The sequence below is a fragment of the Neohortaea acidophila genome (assembly GCF_010093505.1).
Source record: "Neohortaea acidophila strain CBS 113389 unplaced genomic scaffold BDY17scaffold_3, whole genome shotgun sequence".
NCBI lineage: Eukaryota > Fungi > Ascomycota > Dothideomycetes > Mycosphaerellales > Teratosphaeriaceae > Neohortaea > Neohortaea acidophila.
Genome location: NW_022985512.1, coordinates 1,304,900 through 1,323,357, shown reverse-complemented (window position 1 = coordinate 1,323,357; position 18,458 = coordinate 1,304,900). Strand labels below are relative to the sequence as shown.

At 58.1% G+C, this 18,458-nt stretch overlaps 9 protein-coding genes across 9 annotated transcripts; 7 read left to right on the top strand and 2 right to left on the bottom strand.

The window, feature by feature from the left end:
• The first annotated feature begins 936 nt into the window (after window positions 1-936).
• Window positions 937-2,992, top strand: BDY17DRAFT_293652 (uncharacterized protein). The gene has a single exon (XM_033733018.1). The coding sequence runs from the start codon at window positions 946-948 to the stop codon at window positions 2,836-2,838; it is 1,893 nt and encodes a 630-aa protein (XP_033592030.1). The 5' UTR covers window positions 937-945; the 3' UTR covers window positions 2,839-2,992.
• On the top strand, window positions 2,993-4,445 carry BDY17DRAFT_293651 (uncharacterized protein). Its single transcript, XM_033733017.1, has 3 exons — window positions 2,993-3,412; window positions 3,471-4,227; window positions 4,287-4,445. Exons 1-2 carry the CDS (start codon window positions 3,304-3,306, stop codon window positions 4,037-4,039), a joined length of 678 nt encoding a protein of 225 aa, XP_033592029.1. The 5' UTR covers window positions 2,993-3,303; the 3' UTR covers window positions 4,040-4,227; window positions 4,287-4,445.
• A 1,032-nt stretch (window positions 4,446-5,477) lies between these two features.
• BDY17DRAFT_103906 (uncharacterized protein) lies at window positions 5,478-5,957 on the top strand. The gene has a single exon (XM_033729142.1). The coding sequence runs from the start codon at window positions 5,592-5,594 to the stop codon at window positions 5,910-5,912; it is 321 nt and encodes a 106-aa protein (XP_033592028.1). The 5' UTR covers window positions 5,478-5,591; the 3' UTR covers window positions 5,913-5,957.
• A 1,614-nt stretch (window positions 5,958-7,571) lies between these two features.
• BDY17DRAFT_242970 (uncharacterized protein) lies at window positions 7,572-8,799 on the top strand (the record flags this gene model as incomplete). Its single annotated transcript, XM_033730396.1, has 2 exons — window positions 7,572-7,647; window positions 7,709-8,799. Coding segments are annotated over 2 exons (1,167 nt in total), but the record flags the coding sequence as incomplete, so codon positions are not given.
• A 1,026-nt stretch (window positions 8,800-9,825) lies between these two features.
• On the top strand, window positions 9,826-10,686 carry BDY17DRAFT_315826 (uncharacterized protein; the record flags this gene model as incomplete). The annotated part of the gene is made up of 3 exons (XM_033735952.1): window positions 9,826-10,307; window positions 10,371-10,424; window positions 10,479-10,686. The coding sequence occupies 3 exons, from the start codon at window positions 9,826-9,828 to the stop codon at window positions 10,684-10,686; spliced, it is 744 nt and encodes a 247-aa protein (XP_033592026.1).
• Window positions 10,687-10,723: 37 nt separating this feature from the next.
• BDY17DRAFT_247801 (DHS-like NAD/FAD-binding domain-containing protein) lies at window positions 10,724-11,668 on the bottom strand (the record flags this gene model as incomplete). The annotated part of the gene is made up of 1 exon (XM_033730854.1): window positions 10,724-11,668. The coding sequence occupies one exon, from the start codon at window positions 11,666-11,668 to the stop codon at window positions 10,724-10,726; it is 945 nt and encodes a 314-aa protein (XP_033592025.1).
• Window positions 11,669-11,861: 193 nt separating this feature from the next.
• Window positions 11,862-13,607, top strand: BDY17DRAFT_293638 (metallopeptidase). Its single transcript, XM_033733016.1, has 4 exons — window positions 11,862-12,117; window positions 12,169-12,333; window positions 12,397-12,429; window positions 12,496-13,607. Exons 1-4 carry the CDS (start codon window positions 11,937-11,939, stop codon window positions 13,593-13,595), a joined length of 1,479 nt encoding a protein of 492 aa, XP_033592024.1. The 5' UTR covers window positions 11,862-11,936; the 3' UTR covers window positions 13,596-13,607.
• Window positions 13,608-13,660: 53 nt separating this feature from the next.
• Window positions 13,661-14,741, bottom strand: BDY17DRAFT_247044 (putative metacaspase; the record flags this gene model as incomplete). The annotated part of the gene is made up of 2 exons (XM_033730785.1): window positions 13,661-14,249; window positions 14,314-14,741. The coding sequence occupies 2 exons, from the start codon at window positions 14,739-14,741 to the stop codon at window positions 13,661-13,663; spliced, it is 1,017 nt and encodes a 338-aa protein (XP_033592023.1).
• Window positions 14,742-15,850: 1,109 nt separating this feature from the next.
• Window positions 15,851-17,911, top strand: BDY17DRAFT_308829 (Dfp1/Him1, central region-domain-containing protein; the record flags this gene model as incomplete). The annotated part of the gene is made up of 2 exons (XM_033735254.1): window positions 15,851-17,746; window positions 17,807-17,911. 2 exons carry the CDS (start codon window positions 15,851-15,853, stop codon window positions 17,909-17,911), a joined length of 2,001 nt encoding a protein of 666 aa, XP_033592022.1.
• Window positions 17,912-18,458: the final 547 nt, after the last annotated feature.

Here is an 18,458-nt window from a genome sequence, read left to right as displayed (position 1 = left end):
CCACGAACGTGAGGGTGGTGCGCGCAGCAGGGCGCGGTGCAAGAGTGTGTGGCGGCAGAGGACTGGTTTGGCTTAGGTTGGCAGGCTCCATAGAACAAGGTTTGGTGCCGTCCAGTGCCGCGGTGCAGTACATTACAGTACGCTTCTAACCCACTCCGCGGTACTTCGAGGACCGGACAGACTTTATGCATTCATTCATTGAAGAAGCTCACCAAATGCGCCTGTGGATCGTAGCGAGGCCTGGCGGGACATTACGCGACGATGCGGGTGGAGTGTTCCCGCAATCATCCTCGGAGGGGGCCTCCCTCAGGGCACAAGTGGCAGGTTCCGAAGAGCACCTCGCAAGAGATCATGCATACGATGCGAATGCAGTCAACACGCAGAGCATTGTCTTTCGTCCCTGGCTACCAGTGCCTCTACTGCATTCGAGATTTGAGTGATTGTTCAGCATCACAACGGAAAGCTCCAGCGCGGCATCTGGCTCAATGGGGACGCGCGGAGCAATGCTTCACCCAGAGAGCAAGGCCCTGGGTAAGGCTACCTAACCTTGATTAGTGGCCATCAAGGACGCGGATGGGAGGTCGTGATGATTTCATCGCGCAGCACTCCCTACCGGCACACCGGGAGAGGCAAAGGACGCGGCGCTGCTATTCAATCACTGGTCTTGCATCGATGGGCAATTCTGTGTCGTAGTATGATGTTATGCCACTCATCGCCCCTCTCCTGGTGGTTAGTATTGTGACTTTGACCGAGTCTGTACTGTACGTGTTCTGCTTCCGGAGATGCATCATCGAATGTAATAATAAGCCGTGCCAGCGGGGACAAGCGCGAGCTCGGCAGCGCCTTCCGAACGCGACGAGTGCCCTCGGCGCGCACGGAGCACGTGCCGAAAGGCTTGGTCTCCATTCTGTCCCGTCCCTAACCGCCACCCGAGCCTGTTGCTGCATGCACTACACCTACTCGACTCTTCCATCCCTTGCCACGCCACGCCATATCCTCTCTCCCCTTCCCCATGACATCGTCCGGCCGTATCGAAGCAGAAGTGTGTGCGAGCAAGACACGGGTAAAATGGCCGAGTCGCGCGCAGACATGCACTCCATCCACCTTCCCGACATCCGCGGCGGCCAGCAGACCCGCGACCTGAACGTCCTCTTCGCCTCCCTCGGCTGTCCCGAGTCGAGAATCGTCACCGATCTCCTTCCCCGCCTCGCAAACCTCCCCGACGTCTCCCTGCGCACCGTTCTCGACCCCTCCTTCTCCGGCGCCGACTTGGTTCGCGCCAGCTCCCACGCCCTCACCATCACCAATGCCGTCCACGGCACTGCCACGCGCGGCATGTGCCTTGCCGCCGCCGACATGCACAACGAGGCTGCCGAGCTGTGCGAGTGGGCGAACCTCCTCGTCCTGTCCCCCATCGATGCCGGCAATCTAGCCAAAATGCTGCATGGCCACACCGACAACCTCGTCCTCGAGATTCTGCGGAGTTGGGACGTGAGCAAAAAGATCCTGCTCGTGCCAGGCATGTCGACGCTGATGTGGGAGAACCCAATGACCAAGAAGCAGCTGGCGAAGATACGCAAGAAGTGGAATTGGGTGCAGCTCATCCAACCCATCCTGTGGACCTTTGTGGGCGAGGAGAGAAAGGTGGCGTCGTGGGAGGCGGCAGAAGATCTCGTTGATGTCGTCCGCAATCAAGTGGATCTGATGAACATCGGGCAAGACATTCACGTCTCGCCGTCTCAGCGCGCCGTTTATGGCACGCTGGGACCACGCCGGCGTTCGCATGGGGACATCCTGCCCCCCGAACTCTGGACCATGATCTTCGACTTCACCGGCGATTGGGAACTCGCAGAGACCCTACACATCTTCACCAACTTGCCACCGCCTGCCGACTGGACGGCCCACACCAACTCTCAGCGCACGCTGAGCTATATGGAGAATCTCGAATTGACCATTCTCAAGGGGAATCTGGCAGATGTCAAAGGTTTCATCGCGACTCACAGCGTCCCGCGCTGGATTTCCAGGCTCTGCATCAAGTTAATCATGCGCTTTGCAAACGTTCCTCTCCTCGCACACCTTGAAGCCAATCACAAAACCCTATTTTGGGAAACATTTGGGCACACCTTCCTCCCCGACAAAGCGTCTGCAGTCTTCGGTCGGACGGAAATATTGGAGTTTTGGCGAACTTCGCCTTCCTTCTTGACCAAGGAATACACCAGCGAGGCGCTGGACGGTGCTTCGCGCCTCGGCTTCGTCAATGTTCTGGAGTGGTGGCGCGGATCCGGGCTGCCGCTGAAGTTCACCGAAGCCGCACTGGAGCAAGCCAGCAGCCAAGGCCACCTGCATGTGTTGGAATGGTGGAAGAGTTTGTCCACCTCGGTCGACGACATCCGCACAGGCATCGACGGTGCCAACAAGATCCGCCTCAAGCCCGGCAAAAGCATCTGCTACGCCACGCAGAACGGCCACACCGATGTCGTACGATGGTGGATGCAATGCGGCATCGCTTTTCCTCACGAAGATACGGTGGCCAAGCTGGCCTCCACCCACGGGCACGTTGACATCCTGCAGCTGTGGCATGGATTGAAAGGGTCCAAGATGATCTTCGACAACCAAGTCCTCGTCGGCGCCACCAAGTCCGGATACGTGAATGTGTTGGAGTGGTGGAAGCGAAGCGGGCTGAAGGTGGAGTTCAAGACGTGCGATGTGGAAGAGGCGCTGGAAGACGGCGATGAAGGGCAGAGAGGTATGGAGGTGAAGAAGTGGTGGGCCATGAACGGGCTGAATCTCGGCGTGGGCACGAGCGAATGGATGAAGACGAAGATTCTCAATTCCTGATGTGCGTTCTGAGCGTTGCCCAATGGTTGCATGTTTGGCGCTTGGGTATGGAGACGGCCGACTTAAGCATGCTCAGTGGCGGCGTTTGAGAGCCTAGAATGTTTTACGTAGCGACTACTAGAAGACAATGAAGGGGATCGTTCCTGAGACGAGACATCTATCATTGCATTCGCTCATAACTTCATAAGATGGTATATAACAGTCTTCCGAGACCGGTAAAGCTCGACGCATGTAGTCCACGAGGGAGCACACAGCGTGGGGTATCATAAAACGGCAAAAACTCGTAGAAACCTGACCTCGCTCGTGACCAATCGACCCTACAATCTCGCCTCACACCCTCCCGACGAGGCGGAGCTTTTACGTGAACCAAAGTCCACGGACAGGGGCAGGCCGTGGACGATTTCCACCGGCACAGACACCTTGAACGCCTCGGTGGGCCCGTCGGGAAACGAGGCGGTCAGCTCGATGAAATGGTCGCGCGAAAGCAAGGGCGTGGAGAAGGTCGGCATGGGAGGGTTCGTATCGTGGATGTGGAAGGGGAGGGTGAAGCGTGCGACGGAGAAGGAGTCGGTGTCTGTGACATCTTCGTCAGCGACTGCACTCAAGGGGCACTGGGGTGGGACGGCTCTTACTGTTGCAAGACACGCAGGGTTCCCATTTCGCAATGGAGACCGTTTCGCTTTGCTCGTTGCTGTTCTGCGATCGCGTAATCTGCTGCAGATTCTTCCGTGGGAACTCCAAGCCCGCCTCCAGGCGCTGGATCTCGTCGGGCTTGAGATGTGTTTTCGTCACGAGTCGAGCGTGGACTTTGCATTCGGCGGGTAGCGCATCTCCCAGCTCCGCGCCATGTGATACTTTGACGACAAAGGGGATTTCCGTCTCTCCGTCCACCACTCCATGGTCGTCTTGCAGGACCAGCGGGTCGGTCTCCTGCGCAGCGAGTTCTGTGCGGAAGGCCGCCGAGGGGGATCGCTCCGGGGACGAGTGCGAGGAGCTGCCCGTGCGGAATCTCGGTCGCGCATGCGGGAAAGAACTGGCTTTTCCAATCTTGGGTCTGGTCTCGCTGACCGGTTCTGCCCAGAAGTACGCTCCCGGGGCGCTGGACCGCCAGGAATCGAGGGAGACGGCGAGTATGTCGACGCGCTGCACTGTCGACGCCAGCTCGTGCCCGTCAGCGGTCACGGTAGCCTTGATGCTGTAGTCCACCGAGTACTTGACATCGGAAGGGCGACGAGTTTCGCGTCGCGAGTCTACCGATGGCGGCAAACCGCATTCGTGGCGGGACAGCTTTTCACATTCGGACAGGTCGAAGTGGAAGAACAATCGAATGGCGCCGTCTGCGTCCGCCCTGTCGGCATGCGCCTTCCGGTCGTATGCTGCGGCAAGGAACTGTGGCAAGGCGCGTTAGCCGGGGTATATCGCGGGGAAGAACGACAAAGCATCCTTACCGCCAACGTCTCGGTCCTCCACTCTTTCGCAAACGCGCCGTTGGAATACTGCGGCGTTTCGGTGGTGATGGCTCCTGCGCGTCATAGTATCAGCGTGGGTTCCAGCATCCTACGTGCACTGCGTCCCGTGAGCATACCTTTGAGGGTGATCTGACACCGCGCAGTCTCCACGCCGGGGGGCAGTCGGAGGAGAACGCATCCTTGAATTGTTTCGTGTGACAGGTAGTGGGACTGGTTGGTGGGGGTGGGGAGGCCTTCCCCGTCCTCGTCATGGAGGGACAGGTGGATCTCTGCCACGGCCCTCTGCTTTCGCTTGAAATGAGGCATTGGGGCGTTGAGCAATAGAAAGGACATAGGGATAGAGGAAATGAGAGCAGGGACGTCTTCTTACATGCGAGGTGGCGAGAGGCACACGCTTCATATAACATACATGCCTCGTGCACGCGAGGATCAGGGCTGCCCAAGCAGCCGTAGAACATTGGGGTGAGTGATTGATAATCCCTACCGCATTGAGATCGACGTCTTGCTCGACAGAGGACATCACGAGTGACGGTGAGGGTCCAAACGCGCCGGTCATTGGTCGAGCGTTGAACCCTGACCCTCCTTCAGCGGACCGTCCATTCCGTGAAGCCGCCGGACAAGCCTAAGACTACCATTGATCCCGTCGCTGCCGAGGAGTTTGCAGTGCATCACTCATCATCACCACGGCTCAGTGAGTACCTTCATCTGGTGATTTCGTCGGTATGATTGTGTGGTTGCGATGCTTGTTTGCGAAGTCGGCCGAAGAAGCATTACCAGCGCCTGGGCGTTCGTTCTTCTTCCGCCCAGAGATTCACGTTATTACTCTGAGTGGGTTCTTCAGGATGAGATGCACTAGCACCATCGCAGATCAATGTGGCGGGTGGTGGACAGCCTGAGGAAGGAGTCGATGAGGCAAGGCGTAGCGCGCGCAATGGTGGGCAGCCGCGTGTGACGTAGTTCAATCACTGCCGGCTGCTCCTTCAGCCGCAATAGAGCCGCGGAGACGCCGCGGCTGGCAAAGATGGCCTTGTGACCGCCATCAAGTACTGTGTACATAGATACATCGCGACACCCGCCGGAGATGGCATCAGTGGCACATTTGCTGCCACGCTTCTCCGGACTATCCTCGGTTTCTAAGGATGTCTGCGCTCATGGATGCCTCTCGAGACGGTGTCTTCCAAACTCGCCAAGAATCCGAGTCAGTCAGGGGTGCAAAAGTGTCCTGCGGAACACTAATCCGCCGGGGCTGATGTGTAGCCTCGGTGAGCCTCCCGAACGTGTTGGATGATTGCTGATCGTTCTTATCGATCAGCTCCCACCCGCAAACCCGCACGCCCGAGGATCTCTCTAACCCTCATTCACCTCGCTCCCAGCTTCGCCATTCTAGCAGACTCGCATACGCTGCACGTGTCGGGGCATCTAAGTGGTGCACGTGACCATGTTGCTGGTCCAAGTGATATGAACATGCCATTCATATACATGGCTGCGATTGGATTGCGCATGTGTTTATCTGGCGTAATCTTTGTTAACCCACCTTGCCCCGATCGATTGGCTGCTGGATGGCTGCCCATGATCGAGAGTGCAAGATTGCAAGCGTCACGGTAGGATATGACTAGGCCACACAGAACGGCGAGTCTGTCCCACGACCGCCCGCCAAACACTCATTCCGCCGTCTTCTGCTCAGAAATGTGTACGTTCAAGGCGGCGAACGGACCAGATGAGAGTGAAGGAGAAGAAGCGAGTAGATTCCCACGTTTGATGGTTGTAGAAGGGTGAAGGCCAGCACTTCCATTGACAGCTCGAGGGCAGAGGGTGAAACCCACACTGATGAAAAGAGACCAATCAATGACGCACCTGCGCGCGAGCACATGATTACCTACACAGTAGAGCGAGGGAGAGTGAGAGCTCGGTCCAGGCGATGGCGAAATACGAAAACGGCGGGAATTAAGGTTATGACGCCAAAAGGCTTGTCTCGGATAAAGTCGCTTTGCCAAGACCGATCACCGTTGATGTGATGTGCTTTGGGTGGTGTCACGGCAGGCATTGGGAATGCGACCAGAACAAGGTATACCCGTCGCATGAGTTGCTCGCTGAGGGAAGGAAGGTGCTGGCGGAGACAGTCTGCGGAATGCGATACAGACATTCGTCTCCCACGAGGCCGCGTAAGCAAGCTTTCGACGCTCCGCTAGTTGACAGAACAGAAAGTGGGAGGCAATGTAGAGTGTCTAGGTACGTACCAGACGAGGAGCCGAATGGGCGGAGTGAGTACAAAGTTGCAGCGCGGCCGAGAGGGAAAAGAAGGCGCGGGAGCGTTCGCGGGGCAGTGACGGCGATGATGTCTGCCTGATTTCTCACCATGCGGGAGGATGGAGGGAGGCACAAGGCACAGCACATTGGCACACCGGGCGGACGGTGGCTGAGTGGAGCTTGTCTCGCTCGGAACCGGGTGGGCTGTAGACGTGGGGGGCAATTCAGAGATGCGCACGGCATTTCGAGATCCGGGGGCCTGCCGGTGGCTTCACACGCGCATCTTTGGCGCCTTCCTTGGCCGCCGCCGCCGTCGCAGTACACATCAGTGTTTGCTGCCGTATTCGAGCGAAGCCGCGCTGGGTGCGTGTGCGTGCGTGCGTGCGCTGCCGGGTGGGTGGTGTGTTTGACGATTATTAGCCGTGGCCACCGCGCGCCCGCCAGGCCAGGGTTTGGCCCACTGTAATTGAGTGGCGCCCGTGTCTGGCGTTCCTTCCCTCTTCCCTACTGCACCCGCGCCGCGCCCGTTAAAACTCGAGCGCCCGTCTCCAGCTTCTGCTCCTTTCCCATTCTCCCACCCCTCCGTCCACGACGTGCATCCGACTTATTTTGATTCGCAGCAGCACCTCGTCCCGGCCACTTACGGCCACCGCCATCTGCGGTGTGTCAGGTCCTCCCTCCCCCTTCTCTGCCCTTGCTGCCCGCTTTTTTCCGCCACCACCTTCCAGCCGCCACTTGCTTTTGCTCGAGCGCAATCCCGCGCGTTACGGTCCACGACGAGATACCCCAGGTGTACAGTTCCATTCCCCAGCGGCGCCTTTGCCGCTCTTTTATTCTCGCTTCCCCCTCTGTGAGGCTTTTTGTGTCATACTTCCGGCGGAAAGGCGGAAATTTGGTCGCGCACGACGCGCTGGGCAGAGGCGAAAATCCCTCACCCGCAGCATCAATACGAAGAATGGTTGTCAAGGAGGTTCGCACCCGCGCAAAACTCCCCCTTCCCTTCCACTTCGCTCACCACTTCATCAGGACGGCACCAAATGGGCATGCCAGTCGTGCCTCAAGGGTCATCGCGTGAGCGGCTGCACCCACACCGGTATGGATTTCTGCTCCCACTCCACTCCACTCGCTCACATACGCCTACTAACCCACATTAGACCGTGAGTTGATCCTGGTACCAAAAAAGGGTCGTCCGGTCACGCAGTGCCAGCACTGCAGACTCGAGCGGAAGAAGAGATCCGCTCATGTGCGATGCGAATGTGGCGAGGCCGACAAGCCTCACCACCCCAAGGAGAAATGCATCCATTTGCGTGAGGCCGAGGAGCGCGCCAAGGCCGGCCACCACGACGATCATCATGCCGACCTCGACCTGGCGTGTCTCGCGGCCGTCGCCGAAGAGCAAGGCTGCTGCTGCCATCATGGCGGCAAGTGCTCGTGCGCCATTCTGAAGAAAGAGCCCGACGCGAGCACCAGCCTGCCCCACGGTCCAGCCGTCAAGCCGCGACTGGAAAAGACCAGCTCCGAAGGTGCCATCACCGTCTTCACCAATGGCCACCACAAGCCCGTCCACCGCAAGAACCTCGCTGCTCACGAGTGTGGCATGCCATACAAGCTGCCCATGCCGCGCTCCGTCACCGAATCCAGTGTCGCTGCTACGTCGCGCCGGTCCGTCGACGGGCAGGCATCCGAGCGAACCATGTCTCAGAGCTCATCCCATACCTCCACCCCGCTGCCTGCCCAGGGCGAGCGGCAGGCGTCCAGGTCTGGCCAGCATTCCCCAAGTCATCCCTCGCTCGGCGCTATCCCGTGCACCAGCTCCGGCGACGCGCGTTTCGGCTCAATCGACTTCACCGACCTTACGCAAATACAGACCAATTCGAGCATCCAGTCATACATGAGTGAGACCTTCGCGTCGCCCCTGGATACCATTGCCGGAACCAACGACTCCTCCTTCGATCCCTGGTCGAATTTCCCATCTGCGGACTCTGGCGTCATGCCCAATAACAACCCCTTTGGCGTCTGGCCAACCCAGCACGACAGTACCAGCATCTCGCAACCTACCTTGACCAGCGCGTCCTCGACCACCCAGTCCGAGGTGGACGAATTGCCGTCAATGGACGACTACGGCTATCACATGCCAAGCATTCAAGAGGACTCCAACAGTGACACGGTCAATGCCGCCACCGAATCGTCGCCTCAAACCAACCGGCGTAGTCTGCCCCCTGGTTTCTTTGGCAATGCCGAGTTTGGAACGACGGTCTTCAACAATGAGTGGGAGGCGTCAGTGGACAACACCTTCCAGCCAGCTGGACAAGAGAAGATGCAGCAGAGCGTACTATCGACAAGCTACGACGACAGCTACCAGATGCCAACCTTTCCTCCGTTCATGAGTATGCCTCAGCGTGCTCTTGGTGGAATGGCGCAAGCAGCTCGGCCACAGTCGCGCTCCGTCGGGTCTACCAGCGCTCCGAACGACGACATTATCAGGCAATTGTTCCCGGACCTCGACTTGAACAACGGGCTGTTTGGAGCGGCCGCCAGCCCTCAGATGGCCTCCGACACGATGATGAATGGCATGAAGAGCGATGCGAATGCAACGCAATTCGACTACGGGCCTATGGACGAGGAAGTCGGCTTCACAGCTCATCAGCCATGGGCGGACGGGACAATCGCGGTGCCCGTCGACACGTATACGGACTCGTACGACCTCGACCAAGACTTTGCGAATCCTGATTTCTCTGGCAATTGGTCGCAATAACAAGAGTAGGCGGCAATAGAGCCGCCGCCGCCGAGTCGTCGCTCTTGTGCCTGTGCCGAATTCCTGCTTTTTGTCCTCGGCCATCGATGGTGTGGCATTCAGAGGCGCCAGTCCGGCTATGCCTTTGTCTCCCAGCCGCGTACCCTCGCTGAACCAAGCGGCTTCGTTATGGTACTTTCTTTGTGCGAGAGGGGGCGGGAGGATTGGTTTATATAGACATTTGAAATCCGAGACGGCTGCTCTCGCGCTTGATGCTACTTCCCATCGTGCATGCATATCTCCGATTTTACTTGTAGAGCCAACCGCATGCAATGTATTCGCGCGTGTTTCCTGCGTTTCTTTCGTTGTGTAAATCTCTCGGCTCTGCAGGCCAGGCAAACCACGTTTCCTGAACTTCCGCCTGGAAAACGTCACCATCATCTGCTCGACCCTATCTGCACGACACGAGCAAAATGTGTGAGCGAAACCGACAAACTTAGCACCTTCCACCTAGCTACGGTCGTGTTGAGTCCTGAAATGGCATCTGCCTCGAAAAGAGGTCTCTGCTGGCCCACAGATAACGTCGATGCGGCCTTCACCTTCACCAAACCCGGCTCCAAGATCTCCTGGCTATACAACTGGTCTCCCCAACCGACGCCCGACGCCAGATCTCTCGACTTCGTCCCCATGCAATGGAATCATGTCGACATTGACAACTTGCCCACAAAGGTGAGAAATTGCCACGCCACGGCCGTGCTGGGCTTCAACGAGCCCGAGTTGCCGGATCAGTCGAACTTGACGAGCGCACTCGCCGCACGGGAATGGATTCGGTGTTTTGAACCGCTGCGGCGAGCGGGCATTCGCTGCGGCAGTCCAGGCATTTCTTCCGCGCCGCAGGGCGTCGTCTGGCTGCAGGACTTCTTGCGCCAGATCCGCGCGGGGGGCAGCGACGTGGACTTCTACTGCCTGCATTGGTATGGGGAGACGCTGGGGCAGTTTTACGACTACATTTGGAGCACGTGAGTCTGGGGGTTTGGCGTGATGGGGGTGGTAAGTGAGATGGCTGATGGAAGGCGATATAGGTACCATCAGCTAGGACCCAACAAGCCTGTCTGGATCACGGAATTTGCAACCACGTGAGTTGGGCATTAGATGACATCTTATGATCATTGTACTGATGCGGGTGGCAGCAACTGGAACAAAGACAGCCCGATGCCTCGCGAACACGTCGAAAGTTTCGCGAGAGAAAGCGTGAAATATCTGGACACGCTGGATTGGGTGGAGCGATATGCTTGGTTTGGGGCCATGAGAGACGCTGGGACTGTGGGAAGATGGGCACGCATGTTGGACGATGAAGGCAAATTGACGCCATTGGGAAAGGCGTACAGGGATGGATGATGTGATTTCGGTGCTCGTTAGACATATGCGTCTTCAATCAGACTTTCGCTTTGATCTCTCCAATGACTGGCTTCAACAACTCCGGGACCACGGTGGCAGCATCTCCCTGGAACAGCCAGTCGCCCTCTGCCCAGCCGCTGGCGGGGGCATCGTTGGTGTCCATATTGACCACGCAGACCCGCGCGCCCTTTTCTCGTGCCTCGTCAATATAGCCGGCGGCGGGATAGACCTTTGCACTGGTGCCAATGACGATGATCAGATCAATGCCGGCGTCGGCGTCGATGAAGTCGTCCACATTCTTGAGGACGCTAGCGGGCAAGCTCTCGCCGAACCAGACGACCCCGGGGCGGAGCAGATGTGCGTTGCATTTCGGACATTGAGGCAGATCCTTGGTTGAGATTGAGGGGATGGGCACTTTGACATCGGAGATGTCAAGATCTTGACCTTTGTCCTGCGCTGCTGCAGCTTCCCGACGAGCTTCGTTGGAGGTCGGATCGACTCCACCAGTGGGAATGGCAAGTGCCGGAACGACGGGGTCGGTGAAGTTGGTCTCATGATAGTCGCATCTCCGGCTGGCACATTTGAGCTCGAACAGCGTCCCGTGCAGAAGTTGCAGTTGGTCAGGCGGATGTTCGGCGCGTTGACTCAAGCCGTCGACGTTCTGCGACAGACACTGGAACCCGGGCAACTTCCTGGCCAGTTCGGCCAGTGCGTAATGCGCTGGATTGGGCTGGGCTTGGAGGGCCATGTGGCGGCGGTAGTTGTAGAAGTGCCATACGAGGCTGGGGTCGGCGGCGAATGCCTCGGGGGTGGCGAGGGAGATGGAGTCGTGGGATCTCCATAAGCCACCAGCCCCGCGGAACGTGGGAAGACCGCTGGATGCTGATAGACCGGCGCCGAGAAGGGCGAGTACACGTTTGGACTGGGACAGGTGGGCGTGGAAGGAGTCGAGGGCGTGCTTGTCGATGGACGGCGTCGCCATTCTGCCCGATGAGATGGATCGTGTTGTTGCTAACCAGGCGCACGCGCTAAAGGCATGTCTCCAGTGCCCAGCAGAGACCAGCAGGGACATACAACGTTGAAATGCTCTTGATGGCTCGTGAGACGTGGAGAGTGGAGTCGAGTGGCACGACAGCTGCGAGGATGAGGCGCAAGGGTGTGGCGCGAGTTCCCGAGGCTGGCGATGCACAAGACAATTCTTCCGCGCCGATCAATGTCATCTCCCCCTCTCTGCCAACGCGTTGCGAGCAATGAGTCGACGGGTCTTGCTGCCACGACGAGCAGCAGCAGCAGCCTTGCTTCCCCTTCCCACCTTTCGCAGCAGACCCGCCTTGCGCTCAGCTCCTCGACGCACTCTCGTCTCAGCAGCACATCTCCAATTCGGCCAGCCGCTGCACGAGACCCATCCCCATCTCATCCAAGCCGGAGAACGTATGCATGCTCTGCGCGCCCCTCCGCCCGACATGCACTGATCCCCTCCAGTCACTCCGGGCATCTCTGCCCTCGAATACCATCATCGCCGCGCGACCCTCGCCCAAAAACTGCCTCGAGGCGGCATTGCCATTCTTGCTGCCAGCGAGCTCAAGTACCGCTCCGGCCCTGTCTTCTATCCCTTCCACCAGGACCCCAACTTCTTCTATCTCACCGGTATCTCCTGCCAATACTGCCCTTCCTCTCTCCACGCAACCTGCTGACCCTTCCAACGCGCAGGCTTCAACGAGCCCGACGCGGTCGCTGTAATCGGTAGGTCCGTCGTCTCCCAACCCCTCCTCCACCTTTCCACTAATGCCAACATCGCTCTGCTCGCAGAAAAGGGCAAATCCAAAGTCGAGTACACCTTCCACCTCTTCGTGCGAGGCAAAGACGCGCAAGCCGAACAATGGGACGGGGCACGGTCGGGGACACAAGCGGCGTTAGACGTCTTCAATGCCGATGAGGCGGGCGACATCGAGCACCTCTCGACTTCCCTTGCGGACATTGTATCTGGTGCACAAGAGGTGTATACCGACATCGGCTCCTTTGGGCGCAAGAATGCACTGTCGCGCTTCTTCGGCGGATCGAATGCGAAGCTCGATGGCTTTGCGAAAATGCTGCGCGACTCCACCGTCAGACCGCTCCGGCCCTTCATGAATGAGCTGCGTCTCGACAAGTCAGAGGCGGAGCTGAACTGCATGCGCAAAGCGGGCTCCATCTCTGGGGCTGTCATCACGGCCGCCATGAAGCGTGGTTACGAAACCGAGAAGCAGCTTTGGGCGGACCTGGCATACGGCTTCAAAACGCAAGGCTTGGATGGCGAGGCTTACGTTCCCGTGATTGGGGGTGGTACGAACGCTCTCAGCATCCACTACGTGCGGAATGATGCGCGACTGCGCAACGGCGATCTCGTCCTCGTAGATGCCGGGGGAGAATACGGCAACTACATTACAGACATTACGCGGACATGGCCCGTCACCGGAGAATTTACAGGGCCGCAGAGAGACATGTACAACATGATCCTCCAAGTGCAGAAGTCATGTGTGAGTCTGTGCCGAGAAGACGCGGATGTCACCCTGGACAAACTGCACCGGATTGCGGAGGGCGGGTTGAAGAGTGGGCTGAAAGATCTCGGATTCGACACGTCGCGTTCGGACGTGATGGACGTCATGTTCCCTCATCACGTGGGCCACTTCATCGGCCTGGACGTACACGACGCGCCCGGTCACCCTCGCACGCAGAGGCTGCGGGAGGACCAATGCATCACCATCGAACCCGGCATCTACGTCCCCACCGACGACGAGCGGTGGCCGGAGCATTTCCGCGGGATTGGAATCCGCATAGAGGATTCTGTGCGGATTGGTAAGGAACAGGCCGAAGTGCTCACCCGTACGGCGGTGAAGGAAGTCGAAGAAATCGAATCCTTGAGGCGATGATGCTAGCTTTTGATATAGATCATCCCCTTCCATGCATCTCGTCTCCCGTCCCATTCATCATACCATCATATATGGATCAGCGTGTTCAAGTCCATGGAGTGCTGAACACTCAGCTGCGGCACTTGTGTGTATTGCCCCTTGAGCACCTGTCTCGTGTTTTGCAGAACCTGGACGTACGTCTGGTCTGGACCATGCCGTTGCATCGTTTCCAGAAAGGCGTAGCTCATGGCGCCAACGTGGGATCCCCCAATGGTCGCATCGGCAGAAGTCTGGTCGTCCCTACAGCCACTGAACATGTAGACGTTTTTGTTCTCCTCGTGCTCGTATTCGTCAGCGAAGTCCTGCCTGCCCAGCCCCTGCTCGTCCTCCTTGTGCGTCAGGCCTTTGAAGAATGACGACGCGCCACCCATGAGTTGCCGCGCCTCGCCAATTTTGTCGAAGGTGAAGCCGCCTTGAATGAGGTGATTCGCGGCCCCGAGAAGACGCATGCCTTCCCTCACATTGTCAATCATGTTCACGTTGCCATCTTCGTCGCTCCGGTAGATGTAGGGTAGTTCGACGGCCGAACCTGAGTGGCAGCAATCGAAAATCAAGAACAGTGTACTGCGTGGGGGAAGCTTCTTGACGAGTATGCGGTGCAATACTCCGCTAGGACTGTGGGAAGTCATTAACGAGGTCAATGGGCACGAGCGAAGAACTCAACTGAGGGAACGCTTACATTTGGCCGTTGTCTTCAAAGTCATAGGGAACGATGGTGTCGTCAAACCCCGAGCTCCGCGCGCCATCTGTATCGGGAACTTGACCGCCGTGTCCGGAGTAATGCAAGAAATTGGTGGTGCCAGGCTCAGAGACCAGCCACTCCATTGCAGCTAACATGTTTCGCCCAGTCGGCCAGAAAGGGCCGTTGGGATCGGTCTGTTGATCGTCACGCATCACCACCTGCGAACGCGAGTCGCGGGAATAGCCTTGGGTGTCGAGGAAATGGCGAACGTTGGCGACATCCTGCTGGCAGCCCTCGAGGGCGTGGTTGGAACCGACATAGTTGATGCCGATGAGGAGCGACTTCTTCCGGCTGCCGCGTGGCACCGCGTCTCCTCCGTAACCGGCATCGTCACGGTCACCATCATCTTGATCGTCGCGATACATGTCGCCGCCGTCATAATCATCTCGCTGCGCCATGGTTTGCTCAGCGCTGATGAGAGGCTGCCGGATTTGATGATGAGAGGCTACCAAATCCGGCACAGGACTTTGGCAGCGAGGAAACGAGAGGCAGCGTGGCAGGCGAGTGAGGGAAGGAAACAGTAAAGCAAATGGAGTGCAATAGACTGGAGAGAGAAGAAAAATCACCTACCTGCAAGCTGGCACTGGCGTGGAAACCTGATGAATGATTTCAGTAGTTTGGCGGGGACCCCGCCATCGATCGTCGAAGCACGTGAGGAGGCGTGAGAGTCGCGTCGAGTGAGGCCGAGCGGATGTGATCAGGCCAGTTTGGAGGGTGGCAAGCAGCAATGCGCGGATTGGAGAGATGAACCGACAGCATAGACAGCACTCACATACTCCTCGTTGCTGGAAAAAGAGACAGTGAAGAGATGGGCAGGAAAGTGAAAGACATGTCTCTGGTGGGAGCATGCCTTGGCGTTGCTATGCGGAAAGCTTAAAGCTGCCCAACGAGGCTGGAGCAGTATGAAGCATCGAAGGCAGGGCAATGGAGAGTGCCGAATGGGGCAAGATATACATTCACTGTGTGTGAAGAGAAGGGAGATGCTCCCAGCCATGAACATGTCCGTTATTAATTTCCCCCCCTCGCTCCTGCCATTCATTGCCCGCGACTGCTTTTGCTGGCGAGGAAGGCGCGGGCGCGGGTGCGGAAATCGGGTGGTTAGCCATTTGCCGCTAGTTTCATTTAAGCTCGCCCCGTCGGCGCGCCTCGCATGTTTTGTATGGCAACAAGCCGGGGCCAACCACACAACTGCACCTCTGCCTCACTACCCTCTAGTCCCGCCTGCCTCCTCACAACGACTGCAACGCACCTCTTCTACTCCCTCCCCTCCCCCCTCCATCCCTCTCCGACACCCGCTCTCCTTCGCCTCACGCTCACTTCTCCCTTTGCTGCTGCTGCCTGTGCGTGTCAATGGCACCCGTCTGCCCGCAGTAAGCGCGTCCTGCAGGTGCATGCACGCGCGCAGCAGTGAGCCCTCGCCCTCCCACGCATGGCAACACTATCCATACTGCCTCCGCCGCCGCACCCATTCGACATGACCAGCAAACGAGCCCCGCTGGCCAATGTGCCCAACGCCGTCAACTCGCCCTTCCGTCCCGTCACGGCCGGCAATGGCAAGCGCACGCGAGCCCAGGCGGGAGAGCTGCGAGAGGTGGAAGACGGACAGCCTCCGGCCAAGAAACAGATCGTCGACCTTTCCGACGATGATGCGGAGAATGTCGACCCCCGGAGGAGGAATGGCGTCCCCGTCCATGCCCTCGAAGGCGTGGAGGAGCCTTTTGCTAAGCGCACTGCCAACGCTCCGCCCACCGTCTTCGAGAAGAAGCTCAATGCTGTCCGTGAGAGGCGTCCGCCCCCTCCTCAACGCAATGACCAGCCGCAGAAGCAGGCGGGCGACAATCTGGAGAGCATTCGCCAGTGGAAACGTCATTACAAGCGCCAATTCCCCGGCTTTGTCTTCTACTTCGAGAGCGTGCCGCAGGATATCCGTCTCAAGGCCGCACGTCAACTACAACTGCTAGGGGCGCGTGAAGAGAAGTTCTTCTCCAATGCCGTCACCCACGTCGTCACCACTCGATCCATCCCTCCCGAACTCGTCGCCACCAGCCCGGATGAGGATCCCAAATACAATGCCGCCCAGACGGTCCAGCCGGCTGCCCTGACGCAGGATCAGCGAAAGACGACCGATCTTCTTGATGCCAACCTGCAGCGTAGAGCTCAGACTCAGTCTAACCCCGTCTTTCACGATGCCGACGCGCGCAGATCTCACGCGCAACGCGCAGACATCCTGACCCGTGCTCGCGAGCTCGGCATCAAGATCTGGGCGCTGGAGAAGATGCAACGTGTGTTGAAGACCATGTTTGAAATCGAGACAGATGACCAGCCAGACCCTCACGACCCTCGCGCTGCAGTCCCTCCAACCAGATCCGCCCCCAAGCCTTCCAACGATGCCGACCTCGAACAACTGCTTCGACATGAGAAGATCAATGGCCCAGCCGACCGAGACATGACTGTCTCCGCTCAGGATATGACTGTGCTGAAGGGCTACTTCCTTTACATCCACGACATGGATGAGAAGACCCGTCCGGTCTTGGTTCGCGACTACCCCAAGGTTGCAAGCAAGGAACAGGGCACGTGGCCGCAATTTCGACTGACCCCTATTGGTCGATGCCCATTTGTTGACGACCCAGCGCACACCAAGAAGCTTCAGCAACAAGAGCGCGAGGCTCAAGCCGCGGCGACTGCTGAGCAAGAACTCGCCTCGCAGCGCAAGACCCGTGCTGCCGCCACGTATCCGCCATTGACGGAGCGTGACTCGAACCTGCGCCGTTCTCCCCGAAAGGTGGCTGCACAGGGCAAGGTCGAGCTATCAAAGCCGTTGGATCCGCCCAGAAACATCCCACCCAAGCGTCAATCATCCGCCGGGACCATGCCCAATCTGTTTGGCAGCTTCCAGCAGAATGCGCGTGGTCTGCCACGCATGATCGGCGGAGAGCCTGTTGCTTCAGGGCTGCAACCCTCCAACGTCACCTCGGCCATCCGCTCACAGGCAATCTCTTCCACTGCCATCTCGTCCACTGCCGCGGGTGTGAACCGACGCGTGGGAGATAGCAAGGAAGTGTCTGCTCTGAAACGCAAGGTCCTCACCGAGCGTGGTGCGAGCGTGACGTCCACCCACAGCATGCCGTCTTCCTACATGAACGACGTCCGAGCCGCAATCAACGACGACATCAACCCTCCCCCACGCGCGGCGAAGAGACGCGCCCAGGAGACGCTTGGGGTGCTGCACGAGGACGACGAGGATCATGGAGAGACTGTAGGTCCAACGCATCGAAGGCCGGCGGCCCCCAGGAAACGCAAGCCGGCTCAGAAGGAGCCGAAGCCGGGGTATTGCGAGAACTGCCGCGAGAAGTTTGATGATTTTGACGATGTAAGTATCTCGATGTCTTTCCATCCCGACAATGTGCCTCGCCGCTAACCCTCGATACAGCACACCCTTTCCCGCAAACACAAGAAGTTTGCGCTCGCTCCCGAGAACTGGAAGGAGCTTGACGCTCTTCTAGTCCAGCTCAAGCGACCACACAAGTCGCTCTAATACAACGGGCCGCGGTCCGATAGCTCGGCGATGCACCCACATCGACACTGCGATAATATTTCCTACGTCTCTGGCATGGTCTGCGAATTCTGAACATTTTTGATGGTTGATGGGCGTCTCATGAGCACGGCAATCCGCATTCTACATTTCTGCAGGCCGGCGTGGCCTTGCTTGTTGCTTCTTCTGCATCTTGCTGCTGCTCATTCCAAAAGTAATGCGCCTTGTACGCATAGCGAGGAGCGTGGTTTTGTTTCTTCGTTCTCGGCCGGAAAAGGGGCACCAAGGGTTCTTTTGCGTTTGGCATTTTACTCGGCGGGTGGGACATGAGGCATTTCGATACCCCACGGCATCGGGTCTGGCATCAGCATTGCGTCGCGGTGCTTTTTCGCTGCTCATTGTGCGATTGTCGTGGTTGGCATTGGTGGGTTGAAGGCATTTTGTATGAGGCACAAGTGCTAGTTTTACATGTACATATTTGTTCAATGACTGTTGCGATTGGAGGCCATCTTTCCGCTCCGTTTGCCTTCACTACGTAGGTATGCGTGAG